At 36.7% G+C, this 19,207-nt stretch overlaps 2 protein-coding genes across 5 annotated transcripts; both read right to left on the reverse strand.

Moving 5' to 3' along the window:
• Positions 1-1,700: 1,700 nt before the first annotated feature.
• On the reverse strand, positions 1,701-4,065 carry LOC103719015 (alpha-1,3-arabinosyltransferase XAT3-like). The gene is made up of 3 exons (XM_008808063.6): positions 3,890-4,065; positions 3,700-3,789; positions 1,701-3,223 (listed from the first exon to the last, which is right to left on the reverse strand). Exons 1-3 carry the CDS (start codon positions 4,017-4,019, stop codon positions 2,013-2,015), a joined length of 1,431 nt encoding a protein of 476 aa, XP_008806285.1. The 5' UTR covers positions 4,020-4,065; the 3' UTR covers positions 1,701-2,012.
• A 4,703-nt stretch (positions 4,066-8,768) lies between these two features.
• On the reverse strand, positions 8,769-18,732 carry LOC103719016 (CDP-diacylglycerol--serine O-phosphatidyltransferase 1-like). 4 transcript variants are annotated; one of them, XM_017845691.5, is made up of 13 exons: positions 18,613-18,732; positions 16,872-17,055; positions 15,891-15,956; positions 15,551-15,610; positions 14,744-14,834; positions 13,808-13,862; positions 13,631-13,710; positions 13,393-13,509; positions 13,213-13,297; positions 10,837-10,928; positions 9,580-9,833; positions 9,286-9,374; positions 8,769-9,199 (listed from the first exon to the last, which is right to left on the reverse strand). In XM_017845691.5, exons 2-13 carry the CDS (start codon positions 17,033-17,035, stop codon positions 9,072-9,074), a joined length of 1,281 nt encoding a protein of 426 aa, XP_017701180.1. In that variant the 5' UTR covers positions 17,036-17,055; positions 18,613-18,732; the 3' UTR covers positions 8,769-9,071. The 4 variants fall into 4 exon arrangements, with proteins under 4 accessions (XP_017701180.1, XP_017701179.1, XP_026665037.1 ...); XM_017845690.5 differs by having other exon boundaries at positions 18,520-18,712; XM_026809236.4 differs by lacking the exon at positions 18,613-18,732 and adding an exon at positions 17,516-17,644.
• Between the last annotated feature and the right edge of the window lie 475 nt (positions 18,733-19,207).

The following is a 19,207-nucleotide window of genomic DNA, read 5'->3' on the forward strand; positions in this document are numbered from 1 at the left end:
TCAACTTTCAAAATATAAAGCCTTGTACCTTGTAATCATTTATATTTTATCTTCTTAAAATATTAAAAAGAGTATTTGTACATCCACAATCCAAAAAAATGAGATTTAACAGTTTTAGCTGGAGAAAGTAGCTAAAATAATCAATAACCGTTGGCTCAATTAATTGGTATCCCTTAAGAGCTTGTCCTCAAAAGGTTTCAGGTTCAAATCTTGGATATTGTTTACAAAATAGAACTAGGTAGGAAAGAAATTTGGTTTCAAGAACGCGGATCTCCTAGTTTAACCATGAAATTAATGATATATCTTCAATTCAATGATAATTTCTTACTGATTTCTAGATTGGATCAAAATACGGCAATATTGTGTTTTTATCCTATACTAGCAATAGCGTATTGATAATACTGAAAGCCTCTTTTATTCACCATACAAATGAAAGAACTTGATCATTAGAACATATCCTTGACCTCGAAGCAAATAGATTTTCTTGGGAAAATCCTTGGTGAATCAAAGAAAAATTACCGACAATCACGTAGCATAAGTAATGTAAGCTCCCTTGTTTGAAGTAACTGACAAATATCCCGGGCATGCAAGTGACTAGTGACTAGATTCTATCATGTTTCATACCATCAACTTGTTGGAAACTTGATTACCTAATCAATTGACTCGCTCTCACACAAGCCTTGTGGTTGTTGGTTTTTGATGGTATGAGGATGTGGTTTTCCACTATTCAAGGAGACTCTCTTTCAGTATGATTACTTGTATTCTGTACACAAATACCAATAAAGAAAGACCTGCAGTTACGCGTTTTCCTCATAATGGGTCCTGCAATTCTTTTGGCTTCTTTGTACATAGAAGGTGAAGTGCTGCAGCGAAATTCCACCATGACTTTGTTCAGCTTGTTAGTCGTTGGCACTCCTCTTCTAGAACCCTGATGGTATCATGCCATGCATGGAGGGGAAAAAACAAATTGAGGCTATCACTTCAGTCTGTCGTTAAAATGAGATATCTTATATCCGACCTTGGCATTTTAATCCAAACATCTAATTTTATGCATGTAATTAAGCAATTCATGGAGAATTCAGATTAAACTTGTCAGTGAACCATGATCCAAACACATCGAACTTGATTATCATGTTATTAGAGAAATATGCTTTGGCATCACTTCCCTCTAAAATATATGCATGCTTGAGGTGCCCTTTGAACTATTGATCACAGTAGCCACAAGCTAAGAATGCACCTGGACCACCAGTAGCCTAATTGAAAAGGTTGCCAACCATATCTCCTTTATTGATGGTGGATCTCCTTTTCCCAGCTTGGTGGGCTCAGCCCATCCTATTATTTCTTACATCCATTGTGGAAAGTGATGAAAAAGTGTGACTTGAATTATCTATTATACTATCTGCTCAAAAAATTATTTATCATATTATCTCAATTGCATGAAATGTACTAATCACCATGTCAGTCATCCATGGACGCAAGAACATTTTTCTCGCAGTTCCGTCTTTGAAATTTCCACTAAAGATATATGAGGACTAAAACAAACCAGTGATGGGTACAGATCAAAATTTTCTCGACAGCTATCTACGTCGTTGAAATTTGAGTTACCTTGAAAGCACTTCTTCTACTTTTTTATGAATAGAAAATGTAGAGTTCCTTTGAAATCACTTCTTTCACCACATTTGCATTACTAAAAATGAATGTAAGTGAACTTATTATTTTCCGATGCATTTGCACCATTCATCTATATCAATCATTTTGCAAGAAAACAACATCGATTACAAATATGAAAACAAAAAAGAAGGAAAGAAAGAAAGAAAGAAATAAGTGGGAAGGGGATCATCTAGTTACAACAACACTCAAGACTTAGCTGATGGAGATCGGTGTTTGAGAGCTTCCATCAAAGTGTTCCCGAGTCTAAGAAAACAATATCGATTACAAATACGATAACAAAACAAAAAGAAAGAAAGAAAGAAAGAAGAGGGAAGGGAATCATCTGTTAGAACACTCAAGACTTAGTTTATGTGCTTGTGAGGTAGGTGTTTGAGAGCTTCCATCAAAGTGTTCCTGAGCCTACCCAAGTGAGGCCTCACGTTCTGATTGTCCAAGTACACAGACTTGAGCGTATCCCACCCCTGTTTGCGGATTTTGAAGGGGTTTGCCAAGACGGGGTGGTCTTTGGGGTATTGCTCCACGAGCGTGCTCTCATCCGCCTGAATTCTGTACTCCAAGTACTTGAGCTGCAATTCCTCCGCGGGATCCTCGAACGTCTCTCTACACAGCCAGTCCAGCCCGCCCATGGGAACCACCTGAATGACCACAGCCCCTGCAGGGAGGAACACCATGTTGGTGAGCCCTGCTCCATGGACTCCAAGCATCACATCAGCAGAGTTCACCAGCCTCGCAAACTTCGACACCTCGGTGCTCATGTCAGGCTGGCCGATCCTCACGTCGAACCCCAAGCTCGTTGCCATGTCCACCATCCCCCTCTCATTCATGAACTTTCTCGTGTTCTTACGAGATATGATCAAGAGCCTCGGCCGCCACCTCCTCATGTCCCACTCGACGTCTTCTGGAGGTGTCACCGTTGCTCTCTCTAGTCCGAATGCCTTTCTCATCGCCGCTTTGAAATCCACGATGGAGCACCCGGCAGGAGACCTCGAAGAGTCGACGCCTAATACCTTGTGGAAGCTTGGCCCCATGATCACCCGAGGGAAGCAACGTACACTCTCCTGGTCACTGTCCATGTTGATGATCTCGTAGTTGGAAAGCTGCCTGAAGATTAGGATGAATTTGTTCACCCACCAAGATCTGAAGTCGGATATCAGGAATTGGACCTCGCCGTGGAACTGGTAAGAGCTTATGAAGAGGGGGACGAATACATCGGTGAAGTCGTGGAAGTGGTTGCCGGTGAACCCTCCAATGGAGAAGATCATAGCAGGGATGGAATGGTTCTTGGTACATCCTGGAGGCGGCTGACGACTGCTTAACGGTTTCAATGACCATTCTTTTACGTTGGCAATGGCCACAGGATCATTCTTTCGAGCGTAGGGCTTCATCTTCCTTTCTTGCTTCATTGAAGTAGGGTGGATAAACACGGTGCGAGAGCTTCCATGCACCCTGATATCACCTTCCGCTTCGCAAGTTTCTGATCTCTTGCTTGTTTCGTAGCATATTGGTTTGGCCATGCCGACCACAGTGCTGTTTTCTTCATCATCTTCCTCCTCTACAAAAAAAAAAAAAAAAAAAAAAATGTTAGTACAACTTTTAGGACAAAAGGTTGTCTGAATAATTGAAAAGGTGTCCAACTTTTTCGTTGGTTGAAAGATCACAGATCTGTAACGATTCAATGATTTTGTGAATAATTCATAGAACAACATTATTTGCTTATTATCGCCGACTGAAAGCAAAAAGAAAGAAAGAAAGAAAGAAAGAGAAAGAAATAGCATCTAATTCTTGGAACTTAGATTGTTGACAGTTAATTGTAGGCTTTTTTTTCGGGAGAAGACAATTATCAGCATCTATTGTTATTGCTGTAATTGTTTCTCACTTGCACTAGTGATTATAACTACATCAAAATATTACAACCTAGTGCATATCCGTATCTTTTTTTTTCCAGGAGTGTTACCTCAACTTCTTGCTAAGTCATTTCATTTTCTTAATTCTTGAATTTCCAATTAGTACATCTACAATGGAATCTACCTGGTAGAGTAGGCTGCCCATTTTCGTCTGGGATCATCTCAAGATTTTTCTGTGTTGGAACCATTAATTTCAAGGATTCCTGTGATTTCCCTGCAAGAGCCATGCTTACAGTTAATTAGAGATCTCAAGAAGGAGAAGAGAGAGTTCCCTCAAAAGGAAGAAAGAGAGAGAGAGAGAGAGAGGGAGAGACCACATGGAGATGAGCCATAGCGAGCCTTGATGAGAGAGAGCATGCAAAGGGAAAGGATCATGCACGCTATGATGGAAACATTCCCTATCTTCCAGGGCTCTGGCCTGCCAAAACTCCTTAAAGGCTTCATTCCTCCTTCCTCCCTCCCTATCTCTCTTTCCCACCCCAGTCCCTCTTCATTTAAGTTCTTATACAAAGGGAAAGGGACATACCTTTTCATTATGTGATTATTTTAATGCTGTGATTACAACCTTTTCCCCCTTTTTTTTCAGAAATGGGATTCCATATATATCATGGTTGAATAAATGGCAACCACTTCCCAACGTCTGCACGGCACCCATTTGCTTAGGAAGTATTTTATAATAAAGTCCACTTAAAAAAAATGGTCTACAAGTCTCCTCTGTGAAATGGACATGAATTTTCTTCCAACCAAAAAATATTCAGAAAGGGAAGATGGGTTCCCATGTTCTTTTTCTCTCACAAAAGGAAGGGAAAAAAGTCCATCAAAATGGTTATTACTTTAGAAATTAGGCTATAGTTAAATGATCGTACCCCTCCTGCGCACAGGAAAAGGTTCTCAGTTGGAATATCCGAGTGTTGTTTTCTAGGTGCTCAACTTGTCCTAGGTAATTCTAATCGATGGTGCTTTCTTAATTGTTTTCAAAATAACAAAAAATTCACTACTCTAATTTTTGATAGATTTGACTGCCAATGTCTTTGACAGCCACACTAACTATAGATGATAATTATCAAAGAAACCCAAAATTTTAGTCTTTTGAAATATTAAGAACACCTTTCTTTATCGATATCTATCATCATGCTAGTTTTTTCAACCAAAAATTCTGGTCTTAAGCTAAAGAAGTTTATGAGGTACAAAAAATGATGTTCATTCTATTAAGAAATTATCTAAGATAAGTTTGACTTATAAGCTTTTTGGAGAAAATAAACATTTGATTTACATCCGAAAGATCAAATAGGAAATGTCTTGTTACACCATCTATTAGAAGAAAAATCAACCCTCAACTTGGCCAAGAGATGGTAACAGTAATTCAGTGCATTGGTCATACTCGAGTTGTTTGACTTTTATTGTGTCAGAAATTGGGAAAAAAAATCTCTGTCATTATTCTTAGACACGTTGAATGAAACCTTTGTTTTAAGAGGAAACTGTAGTTGGTAAGAATTTAATTATTAAAAAAGAGTAACGTGTTTGACATCTTCTCATGTTGGAACATTAAGAACGAGCCTGATTGGTGCACTTGGAAGGATCACCTACTGGGACATAAAGATCTAGTTACAATGTTAGTTTAAATCATCACTGGTATTCAACAGCATTTAGAAGGGATTTCTAATAAATACACTTGTTAAAAAATAATAAGACATCTTGAGCGCAATTATTTTTAAAATTTAATGCCATGTTGCCTTTTGGAACTGCACTACATTATACATGTCTTTCTGAGGTCATGACATATTAAATAATTCTTGCTAGAGTTCCTCTTTTGCATATAATGCTCTAAAATTCAAAAATATATATCTATAAATAAGAATCTGTGATGGTTTCAGACCTCTTCTGTTGTGCGTGAGAAACTTAATTGTACTGCTATATGATAACATGAAAGTGTCATTTCTGAAACAATGTCTTTGTAAGGAGTTTTAAGGTATCTAAATTACCACATAAACATTAATAACAGCCACCAGATTTCCAATTTTTATATCGAGTTAACTGCCGATATGCATTATGTTCAGATTTGTGCTGTATGCCACCAACACCTCTCTTATTCTATGGCTGTTCTCACCATACGTTTAGCAATTAGCATTGCTGCGTAAGTGTTAGTTTTTTTTTTTCCTGAAAATTTTTTTTAGCCAAGTAGCAAGAAAGGCCTTAACATGGCTGAAAAAAACCTTGGCATGAAACCAGAACATATGAAATTTACTGTTAAATCCGGAGGATGCTGGTGTTTTAGACACTTGAAGCTGATTTGTCAACTTGCATCAAGAAGAACAAAAGAGAAGAACGACGACTTGTCAACTTGCATCAAAAAGAACAAAAGAGAAGGACTTGGGAACATCAATGTATCATAATCTTTGGTATCTTAGTCAACAAAATCAGCTGGGTGTATGGTATGACCTTCCAACATGAGTTCAATTGCCATTGTTTCATCTGTGGAACGTGAGACCATTTGTTACAGCTAAAACCAGCTAGCAGTTTGAAACAATTGTAGAGGTCTTGGTTGTGGTTGGTGGCCAACCTTCAACCTTTGGAAAATATGTGTTAGTAATGTGGTTTTTCCTTCCAGGCTTGCATGATGTATCTGCTCTCTCTATCGAATGGATAACAGCTTCTTCATGGATCACATCAAATTATTATGATGATGAGAGAATGATCTCCTATTTAAAACTTGAAACCTTTCAAGCCCTCAGATTTTTATATATTGGGTGAGAACAACTTTTTTTTTCCAGACCACTATGATTTTTCACCACCGCTTTTCGCTCTGTGAGATGGGTGCCGGTCCGAGCCAGTTGTTGGCAACATCATTTTCATCTTATATTTTTCCACAGCGTGCATGCTTTTTGGGCTTTAATTTGACTTGTCTCTGTAATTATTTATTTGAAAATGAGACAGATGGACTCAGAAAAGTTATGAAGGAAAATGAAGTTGACGTTGAAGCTGGTGATGGTGATACTAGTCATATATGACTAGTCAAAAGAATTGAAATTAGGTAGCAACAATCTGAACGAACGGCAATCTTTTTGTGTATGCAGACACAGGTACTGAAGGAAAGGAGGTTACGCCAGCAAATAATTTTGGCAATTTTGAAAGAATTTTTTCAAACCAAAGTCCTGTCGACCTATTTGGAGTGCAAATTTCGCAATTAATTTCACTAAAATAGTTGAGCACGTTTGATACATCAGTGAAGGTTAGGAAATATAAGAGGAAGATGGACATATTTTTAAATGGAGACAAAATGCGACAGTTCATTATGATGCCAAATATTCGCAAAAAGAGAGCAGCTAAATGTAGAGAGCATGATTTCTTAGAAAAAAAGGGGATGGTTTTGCTTGCATGTTTATTTCCAACTGGGTTCCTGCTAGCCTTTTTTTTGTTTGGTATGTGGGAGGGGAGGGGCCTGGATCTACTAATTTTCATTTATAAATTGAACAATTTTTTTGCAACCGACATAGTTGGTCTTGTCTTTAGATACAACAAACCTGGATTTAATCCTGCCCTGCATTAGATACTCGACCAGGCTTTCACTCACTATAGTTATCTGAAAAGAAAAAAAAAAAACGGACGATCAATAGAGCATTTCTCAACATAGAGTTGAACTAAATCTTTCTCCATTTTAAAGGGAAAAAGGCTTGAATGATGGCTTGAAATATATAGCTAAGTTGAATATGATGAACCAAATGAGTTCATCGACAATATTTAGTAAAACAAATCCACGGGGGCCTCGTAAGGCATGGGTTTAATATCCTTTCAAAAGTCAGAATAGGTCGAGGTTTTTTCAACTTGAAATGCTACTAGAACATTTCAACTTGGCTATTATAGTAACCAACCTCATCAGCAAAAGAAAAAGAAAAAAGAAACAATCATCCCCTCAAGACTTCCATTCTATTGTTCGCAAGTTCATGGCCGACTCAGATTTGCTAGCCCTAATTTGTTGATTAGTGGGGACCAGGATCTACTAACTTTCAATTATAAATCCAACTGTTCCTTTCCTTCAAGGTACTCCAACAGGAAGTCAAGACCAATGACCAGATTTAAGGAATCAATGATCCTTGTGGCCTGCAAATCTAGCCAATTAACCAATGACCTAAGGTATCCTCGGATGTGGAGCCAAAATTTCAAGGCCAACCAGATAGTCATAGAAAACAGGCATCTCAAGAACATTGGACAGGAACCTTCAGAAGCTCTTTGGGCATTCATTAGGGTCTATTCGTGGTTGCCTCGATCCCCCTCTGCACCTCTGCATCTCTGCTATAATCATGTTGATACTTAGACACAATGGTTCCAATCTTCCATCTAATTGTATCTCCACTCTTGTAGATGCACATGCTGACGAGAAAAGGAATTGAAAGGACTCTACAAAAGGATTATAAATTCACCACCTAAAGTGCACCAATACCACCTGTTTCTTCCATTATTCTTCTCCAAGAGGCAGGTCATTGACACATTAAAGCTTGGGAGGCAGGTCATTGACACATTAAAGCTTGGGAGGAATCTCCCATAGCCATATGTCCTTCTAGAACATGTTTGTCTTCCTTTCTTGAACAGAAAGCTAACACAATTGAGTGCATCAATCATTCCAAGCACGAAATTCCAGAAGGTAGATCAGGTGAAAGGTTTGAGAACTTCTGTGAATAAATGCCTTACTTCTATAATATACTCTCATAACCTGATTCATCCAAAACCATCTTGAAATGTCTTCACCAAAAGTTACCAGAGAGAGAAAGATTCATATCTCTTAAATTTTGTAAACACCAAGTCCCTCCTACAAGTTGGATTCCTCCACTCACCAACACTCTAGACATTATATAGATGGTAACAGCATGAACTCTTAAATTCCATCACTTTTGACAATAGAGCTTGATTCTATTAGTCCTGCCATTAGAATGTTCTATACTTGAAGAAGTTATTAATTCAACTTGAAACAACTTAGGAACAAATATGACCCTTTGTTTCAGTTGAGAATAACCACTCTTTAAATGCTATGCAACAGCATGAAGACAAACACAGCCAATCAATGTTTCTTAGCCTCCACAAGACACCAGGAAGCAAAACTCAAGTAATAAATTGTGCTTGTGAGATGCATGAACATATGGTAGAGAACATTGAATAATGATCTCATTTAAGATAAACCAGATTATTCCATAAAAAAAGGAAGATAAATTGAGCTTTGCTCATTTTTTCCACTAAGTAAATTACATCAGATCAAATTCAATGTTTCAACTTTCAAAAATAGCAGCAAAGATGAAGGACAAAGGAATCTGGCATTGAAAAGATAATGCCGCAACTAAAAATGGGAGGAAAATTTATCCTCTAAATGCCAGACTGCCTGCCAGTCTAAGCAATGACAAAGGCATTTACGGAACCTGAAGGTAATGCATATGTACATGATATATGTTGTGAAATTAAGAAAAAGAAGAAAAAAAGAATCAATAAAAGAGAACACTACAATGGTGATCATAACTTTTTTCTCATCACTGTCCAATGAATTTGCCACGACCAAACAAGCAGGAAAATTGCAAGGGCCAAACCCGCACATGTCCAGAAAATTATCAGCCATAGGGGCATTGGGTTGGGAAACAGACCTGGTTAAAAATAAATCAGCCTCAAATAAATCTATGGTCCACAAAATGAAGTATGCACTAAGAATAATATGAAAGTAGGCACTCACCATGGCCAAACTTGATACATATAAGAAGCTCCACTATGCATATTGCTAGGGAAAGCCAACAGAATGCTCCTACCTTCTTCACAGGCTTTCTGAAATCATCATTATAAGACAGATATTTTTTAGCGCAAAAAACATGAGAGTATGCTTGTTTGAGAGATTAAATACTTTGTAATTTTAGATCATCTCAATTGACTTGACCTAAGAGCTTGAGGTATATCCTTAATGACAATTTGAGAGTATTGTTCCATAGGCAAGCACATAAACATTCTTCTGATTTGCTAGAAACATGAATACCTGTCTTGCAAGTAGGTGTTGTACTCACGGATGGTTGGTATTGCAATTAGCCACCACAGAATCAATCTATACACTACCAAGGGATTTCGAGGAGGAATCCAGAGACAAAACTTGAGAAAAAAGGTGTTAAGCTCTACAGTCATAAAAACAATGCAAAGGCTGAGCACTTGGATGAACCTCCAAGGCCCGAGCAGAGGGCGCCATTCATCTTTGTCCCATCTTGCAGGTGTAAACTGACCCAATGTTCTTTTCACCTTGAAAGCCAGGAAGAAAATGAAATTCAGTCAAATAAATGAAAAGGATATAATAGAGACCAAATGCTGTAGTTCAGCAATCATCTTTTCATCTCTGAAGGTCCAGGATATGCAAGAAAGTTATTATCATATATTGGATAGAGTATGAACCAAATATGGATAACCAATGGTCGGTAAACCACTACAGACACTCCTTTTAAAAAAACCAGATGCTCTGAAGCATGCGAATTTACCGAAAACTTTAATACCTGTGTGACCAATAGGATTATTTTTACATTTCCCCACATAAAATGCCTGTCCCAAAAAGTATATGTAATGGGAATTTAAGGGAACTTCCTACAAAAGGGAAATAACCAACCCCATATATAACATATATGACGATCTTCCCACATTATTAGGTCGTGTTCCTTCCAATGAATTTGTCATATGCAACATGAATATTTGATTTAACTGAGAAGTAGATCCATTCCCTTAAGCAGTCGAAGAAGGAAATAAAAAAATTGTTCAATAAGAAGAACCATTTTCCGATCAATCACCTAAGTCACAGTTAGGAAGACGATCCTAAGATGGTCCAGGGTGGATTGATCTCAGTCTCAAATATAATATTTATTCCTTTCACAAGTAAAGAGCTAAGGTCCTTAGTAACCACATGTATCTAGTTTGTTTACTGTTTGTTTTACTTTTAGGCATACTTTACAAGGTTACATTTTTTTTGTGTGATAGAAGGTCATTGGAATTGGAATTTTATGTTAGGCTCAGGTAGACCCCAACATCACATGATCTCCCTTTTTCGGGATACAATGTGCATTCAAACCTTTGTTCATAAAAGAGAAAAAATAGAATGTCAATATATCATGTCATTTATTTCTAAAACAATGGCTTTAATTGATATTTTTTTTGAAGAAATTATCTAACACAAACCAATTAAGGTGCAAAGTGGAGCACATATTGTAACACAAAACATAAAGGTCCATAGAACTGAGACCCCTATAATAAAACATACCTTACCAATGATATTTGGCTGGCGGCTTATACCAACCCACACATATGTTTTCCCATCAAAGTACCTAACAGTACTCATCCCTGCCCAGATACCTGAATCATGGACCAAATGGCTATCATCATGACAAGCAATAGTAATAAGTACCTTAATATTGTGCTGGATTCATGGATTACTACTTGGGACTCAAAAAGTGCATAAAAAATAAGAGAACTTGAAAAACAATACAGGATCTCACTTCAAAGTATAAAGACAAAGCATAATGGCAAAATGAAGCATTTAAGGCATCATACTGAAAGACATCAAGCCACTCTTTTTCTCATATGAGTTATCCACCTAGCCTAAACTTTGTCAATTAATTTGATGACCTCACCAAACTCCATTACTTAGTCTTAACCCACTGAAGTTAAGCCTTTTGCACTGTCAAGCTATTAACATGTTGTTTCCTTCGCATGCAGGTCTCAAGCATCTGCCACTACTAATCAAGTGCACAAGAGAGGTGTTTCAAAACAGCACACCACATGATTTTGTACAATATGCCACATGCCCTGCTACCCACTACCAAACATGCCCCATGCCAAAGGCACTTAAATTCTTGCCTTGCACGATGTGGATTTTTGAAAAAATCTTTATAATTTGTGTCGTAAATCATATTCGTTCCTTGCCTATATAACATTACCAAAAGACTCCAAATTATTATCCTTCACATGCACAAAAGCAAAGCTTAATGTGTTCAACTTATTAACCCTTGAAGTGGAATAAGGTGCGTCCACATGCTACATCAAGTCCCGAACTCTTTTTTTTTCTTTAAGTTTACAAGGTCTTAACATGCAATTGCATCCCTAGATAACATTACCAAAAGACTCTCCAACTTATTATCCTTCACATGCACAAAAGCAAAGCTTAATGTGTTCGACTGATTAACCCTTGAAGTGGAATAAGGTGCGTCCGCATGCTACATCAAGTCCTGAACTCTTTTTTTTTCTTTAAGTTTACAAGGTCTTAACATGCAATTGCATCCCTAGATAAGCTCTATCCTTCTCAACCCTATCCTACTCATCAGTCACATCAAACAAACATCTTCCTTCCACCATGTTCCTAGATTTCTTTCATTTTTATTCTTTCAAGTTCTAGTCTATAAGCTATAACATTGCGCAATGCAATTTTTCCAGTTTCATTCTTTTAAGTTCTACTTTCAAGTATCTGTAGCTTTTGCGTGACCTTTGAGATGCCTAACCAAGACAATTCAGTCAAGGTTTGAAGTTTGGCATGACCAGTTCATTCTGGACTGAAAAATCTTGGTTCAAGATCGAAATCAGGTGAAGCAAACTCAAACTGCTCGAACTGCCTGCGGATCAAGCAGTTTGGGGAGGTACACCCGCAATTCACACCCCAAAACAAGGACAATCATGCAAGAAATCAAGCAATATTGCCCAGGAACACTCAGCACCTTTTTTCTCCCCTTCTGTCCTCCCATATCCGCTCTTTCTAGCTGAAAACAAGGAGATCGAGGAGACAAGTGGCTTGTGGGAAGATTTGAAATCTCCATTTGAGCTCAGATTTCTTCAATTTTGGGCTAAAAATCACTAGATCCAATGGACTTGCTCTTGTTTCTCTCTTTCAAAAAAAATAAAAAACAAAAAATTAAAACTCTAAATCCATGTTCAATTGTTTTAGAGAAAACCATTTAAAAGTTATTTGATGCTCAAATTCATGATCTAGAGCAAAAATCCAGGATCAAAATTTAGGAATTTTGGGAGTTCTGGTTTGAACCCAATACCTTGGGCCAGTGGGCAAAATTTTGGGGTTTCCTCCCCTCCTTCATGCTTGCTTGGCCAGCTAGCCTCCTAAGAATGAAAGAAAGATAGCATACCCAAGGGGCAACAACAAACAAGAGCTTGGGGGCATGAACTGAAAGCATACCCAAGGGGTGCAGGCAAAGGGGTATGCAGTAGTCTCCAATAAAGGGGCATGGTTGGTAGGGTATGCATACTCATATACATAGATGTATGTGCATACAATTGTATTCTAGCTGTCTTTTATTCATGCGAAAATATGGAAGAACTCATTGACCATTAAAAGACACATGGCAGAGCATCTCATAGAACACATAGAAATAAGATTGAAATAAGTTTCAAAAATAAGATTCACCATGTGATATATGTATACATTAATCATGTATGACCCTATTGCATGTTTAAGCTCATGTTGTTCATACAACGCAATAAGTGGATGCAAAAATGAGTATGACCTTCGAAGAATATTGTTTGAGTTAAATATTCAAGAGACTTAAGTTAAAAACAATAACATATGAGCATAAAACATTTATATTTCTTAGGAAGAGTATAAGTAATGGTAGTTGACAAGCTTGGGACTCACCAAACCAATTGCAGATTAAGATATCCAAAACAATACTATCCCACCAGCATTCATTAAAATTTGGCAACATATGACGAAAAGTTAGCTGCAAAACATTAACATCCAGTGTACTTTTAGAATATTAAAAGTCATAAATAGCTACATGCGTTAGTTATTGTTGACATATTTTTGAAAACTGACCTCCATTAATTCGAAGCCAATTGACAAAACCCATAAAAGGGGTTGATTTCGTATCATTATTGCTTTTCCCCACCATCCAAAAATATGAGCAAGAACAAACTCATCAAACAATGTTTCCTAGAGAAACCTAAAACCCCAAATCAGCAACTTGCGAAAACCCAGTATATGTCAATTATGAAGAGATTCAGAAATATGAAAGTGAAAACTAAAATTAGGTTGGAGAAAGAAGACATCATACATAAACATTGTTAAACCTGCTTTTGGGATTCTCGGGTACATATATACGGCAATCAGTTCCGTATGATCTTTCAGGTAGTTCTGTGAAAATGTAAATGAAGTGTTTGAATTTCTTCTATTGAAAATAAGATACTGACATATCAGAAAATAAAAAGTTCTCGAAAGGAAAATGCATTACCAATGCCTAGATCAGGGTGAAGATATTTCATGAACTGCCGAGCATCATCACGGTTCTGAAATATAGAAGAAAATATTCACATAATTATTGACCACTCCGAAAAGGATAGAGGCAAAATGACTAGCCTTTGTACATTAAATCACAATCTTGATAATGAAGTGTAATATAACAGCTACAAAGAAGTCAGAGAAGGTAACATAGTTTCTAGTCAAATGAAGTGTTCCAAAGGAAGCATAACCCTAACATGAAATCTAAATTTTTTAATGAAAAATACATTACCTAACTAGGGATGAGATCAAGGTTTTAAGCCCTAAAAGGAAAGGGAGCAATCTGGCCGTCCCATCCCGTTCCTATGAGAAAACGAGACCGTGATAGGGGTTCAGACTCCAAAACCCATCTAAAGGTGGAGAGGAGAAGAAAGAGGAAATGAAGGAAGGAAGGATGAAGAAAAGGAAAAAGTGAAAGGAAAGAAGAATAAGAAAAAGGAAAGAAAGAAAAGGATAAGAAAAGGAAAGAAGAAAAAGGAAAAACAAAAAGGAAGGAAAGAATGAGAAAAAAAAGAATCAAAGGAAAGAATAGGGTGAGAGAGATAGAGGGTACCTACTAAGATGCTTGAACGGGCTGCTAGGATGGGGTAGGACAGTAGGGCATCCTATTCCATAGAGAAACCCGGACACCCCCATCCTACAGTACTTAAACCTTGAATGAGATATTAATTGGCATGAGAATGTGCCAACAAAATAGTGGAAGGAAAAAGAAAAAAAAAGCAAACTGCCCTAATATATCTTACTTCAATCAAAATTCATTCAGTGTCGTCAAGCTTGTGTGATATACTATATCAAATCAACAATGCGAAATACTAAAGCAAGAAACATGAACATCCACAAAGAATTAGGGCAAACCTTCAAGATTGTAGGTTTAAAATTAGAAACAAACCTGGAAAAGCAAAAACGTAAGAGCAACGAGGTAAACAACAGCCATCCCATGAACCAAGCGCCAAATGGCAGGATGTGGCCTAATAAGTACCCTGCAATCACCATAACAATTAACAAGGCATAAAATAATGCACCTGGTCCAGTTTTATAGCAAAATCAAATGCTTGTGTGCATCTATCGCACATTGAGAAGATTTTGTAAAACTTAAGTTGTTTTCCTATTCCTTTTCATAATCACAAATTATTTCCAGGACAATTCAATATTATATGCAGCAAGTAATGTCAACAGCTTGTTGCCAAAATTTAGACAAACATCATAGCTGGCTCTGACTGTCATGACCATAACCATCTTATGATATATGTCGCAACTGCCAATGAAAAACACAAATAAGCAGTATTTTAAGATAGATAGGTTGACATAAACCAGAATTTTACTAAATGAAGATAAGCAACCTAAAATAACAATTAATTAACATGAGTTATTAAATTTCCTGATGATTGTTTCAAATGCATTAATAGTGTTATTCATATATTAAAATCAAATGTTGGCAATAAAATGATTAAAAAAGAAAGTAGAAAAGTCACATTTGCACATTGATATACAGTGGATTCATCCAAGGAAGTGACATAACAGTAAGAAAAAGACATAACAGTACGAAAAAGCATATAGATTGATTTCATATTTTCCATTTTGAGTGATCCTAGTAAAACTTCTCTACATTATTCTACTCCAGAGCAAAAGTTTAAGAAAGTATCATCTATCATGGCTATCAAATAAGACCAGGCCATTAGAAACGGCATTAACTCACGTTGAAGGCGCTTGAAGCAACGAATAAGCTAGAAAGACTGCAATCATCGCCCAGACACCCCTGAAGGGAAAAAAGATGAGGAGTCAGCAAGGCTTCCTTTTTCTCAGTAGCAGACAAACAGATAAAAAAGGGAGCACTACGTCTATCAAAGCAACAGAAGATGACATAAATCTTAAAAGAAAAGGAATAGGCAATTTGAGAGAAAAGATCGCACTCAAATATAGATAGATAGATGTTCTTGAACAGCATAATAGGGACATCCAGAAAATAATGGAAATTTAGACGAAGTTAAACTTCTAATAGAAATCACTAAGTTTTTGCTGAAAAATAATAAGCATACCTCTTTACAGATGTAACAACATCATTGGAGGCAGTGCTTTCTGGATCAAGTGCTCCACTTGCCCAACTGAGAAAACACACAGCAAACACTGATACAACAATTTGACTTAAAATAAATAATTATATTCTAGTTGAAAACAAATATGAACTTCTGACTGTCAAGATTTTTTACAAAATTAATTTTATCATACCTAAACAATAATTATTGGCAACAAAACTAGCCAAAAAACCTCTTAAGTGACCACAAAAATATGAAAAATACAAAAAAATCAAAGAGAAAACTTATTTCCACTCCATACCCTTAAGCAAATACACTCATACAATGTACCTTGCTGAAGTTAATGAGATACTTGCATGCAAAAGCTAAAATAAAAAGAACATCAAGTAGTAATTTTACACAAGCTATCAAAGCATTTGTAAAACTGATGTGCCAGATCTGCTAAATCAAAACCTTCTTGATAGCACAAGCCTGAACATTAAAAGAATGGCAACTCCACTAAGTTGTTGTAGACCTAAACAACTTCACAACTGCAGCATATTTGAGCTCCCAGATGGAGGAATGGATATGCATCATTATAATGTTGGAAAGAACCAAAAGAAGGCGGAAAGACAAAAGAGAAAAAGGAAAACAGTATCCCGGGTGTCACTGAGTTTGCCCTGTCTCTCTAAATTATATTAACCTTTTCCCCCTCCTTCTAACAGTTGTTCATGTAGATATGCATTTGGTCCATCATCCATCCTACAAGTTCCTTGTTGGATTTATAAAAAATTAAAGAAAAAGACTATAATTATTGCACATTTAACTTTTTGAGAAAAAATATCGCATACTTAACAAGAATCATAGAGTAATATAAAAGAATATAATGGGTACAGACGGAAAAGAACCCAGAGGCCAGAGGACATGAATCATAAATCAAAAAATGATACACCAGTAAATCAATACCCCAAAGAGTTTGATGACTATGCAAGAACTGAGACTCACATTAAAAGGCAGGTGCCAATAAGTAGCAAAGAAATTGTGCGAGGCTTGTATGCCCATGCTGTCCATGGATCAAATTCACCAAAATCATACAGAGATACTGCATTATTACCCTCTCGAGAAATATAATATTTTCTCCTCATTTTCCTCTGGCCGTTAACCTCCATAAGCACCAGTTGCTTCCAATCTGCTCTCCGAAAATATTGAATATGATGTAAGACAGAAATATTGGTCATGAAATGGTGCGATAAATAGATCATTTAACAAGTTAATAACCAATACGGGAGTCCAAGTTTTCTGCACATATTATAGAATAAACTGTCCAACCGATCCATAAAACAATGACTTCTCTCAAAAAATAAAAAGTTAAAAATAATAATTGTAATGATCACAGCACTCTGGCAGTGAGCTACTCAATAGAAATCTAAAATGATAACACCATGATGTCTTAAAAGACTGAAAAATGAAGGAAATTGACCAGTTAGATCGATTGATAGTGGAGGAGCACCACAACAATTACATCTCATTCGGTCAATAACATAACAATCTGAGTAGAAACCGAAAGTCACTGAAATCAACTACAAGCAGGGCATATTAACTAAAATAATGGCGGAATAGCAGGTGAAAACAGATATTCATGACTTAACTGAATTCAACTCTTGAGAAAATTTAGGCATCTGAAAAATCAAGCTGTCAAATGGAAGATAACAGCAGGACGCAGAGCAAACATTTAGCAAGCATACTTAGCATAAAACAAAGATACTCTGAGCGAAGAAAATATCTACAAAAGAAATGCCTTTATGGGTACAAATCAAAGCACCACCACAGAAATGTTAGTAAAATGGCCCACCAAAAGTCCCATCATGCAAAAATTATTAGAGGCAACGAATGAGCAGATTTATTTGCAAAACCAATGCAGGTAAGCAGAAACAAAATCCCTAACAGAGTGCTTATTGTATTCTAACCCCGCATAAGAATTCAAAGCACCATTTGGACTGCAAAAAAGAGTAACGCGATTCAAGAAATATTAAATCATTACAAGATAACATTAGAAGAAGTGATCACTCCCCTACTTTGAAAACCTTAAAGCCATAGCTCCTATCAAATTATCCATAGGCCTTTTAACCCAGAGGCCAGAATGCCCGTTCAAACAAGAACACACGAAAATCACCCAGATTTAGGTCAGAAACTAATCTACGAACAAAGCATCAAATAGAAAACACATAAAGATACGATCTTTAAGGGGAAAAAGTCGACATCCGAAGTTCCAATCACTAAAAATTAAAAAAAAAAAAAAAATTTTTTTTACAAATCTTTCTTTAAAAAGTTCAAAATAAATCTGGAATCATCCTACAAGGAAGAAATTACCAGAAAAACAGATCTTTACCTAAAGAATACTTAAAACAAATCGAACTAATCGCGGAGGGTGGCTTAACGAGAAAACCGGCATGATCGAAAAAAACAGTTCAGAAATTTGAAGAAAAATACGGCAAATTTATTGGATACAGTGGGACGTCGCAGAAAAACCGAATAGCTCGAAAAAAAATAACAACAACAAATAGAAGAAAAGTTTAAAAAATAGCAAATCAAATGCGTAAAATAGGACGAGAAAGCTGGTTCTTTTTTTCCGATTTCTTTCGCAATTACTCACGTAGACGTGGCCAACAAGCCCGTCCCTGCCGTACGATCACGAGACGAAGAGATCCTAGCCGTCGAAAGCGTCCTACAAGATCAAAGGCATTACCTTTTTTCCTTTCTTTCTTTTTTCCCCTCCCCTCCGTTTGAGAGAGAGGGAGTGCGAGGTGAGAGAGGGAGGAAACAGTGCCTGAAGGCTTATAAAGGCCAAAAGCTCAGAGATAGAGGGAGAGTACGACGGTCAAAGTGGCCCTCAAGATATGGGAAGAAGGTGCAGGTTACTACCCCTGAACGTTTCCGTATTTACATAAGAGACCACTTTGCTTGTTTTCTCTAACTTTTTTTTAAAAATTTTGAAGATCACCTTTTTATTTTTAAATTTTATTAAATATATCCAAACAATATGTTATATGTATGATCCCTCCACCCTTAATAAAAAAAAAAAAATTGCTTAAGACCATGTAACATATATGCTCAAGATCCATACTTACCCCTTAAGCAAATACATGATGTGAAAAATATAAAAATATTGCCATATATTTGATGGCATATTCGGAAAAAAAAATATGGTATCATGCATATGTTAAATTAAATATTTTTAGATATCTTAAAATTGGAAAAAAAAATTAGTATATTTTAATGAGAATGCATTGGATGTAGAGAAAAAAAAACAGTTAGATTGCACATAATCATGCAAGATATAC

The sequence above is a fragment of the Phoenix dactylifera genome, chromosome 12 (assembly GCF_051530095.1).
Source record: "Phoenix dactylifera cultivar Ajwa chromosome 12, Ajwa_hap1_PhDact_Kaust_v1.1, whole genome shotgun sequence".
Taxonomy (NCBI): Eukaryota; Viridiplantae; Streptophyta; class Magnoliopsida; order Arecales; family Arecaceae; genus Phoenix; species Phoenix dactylifera.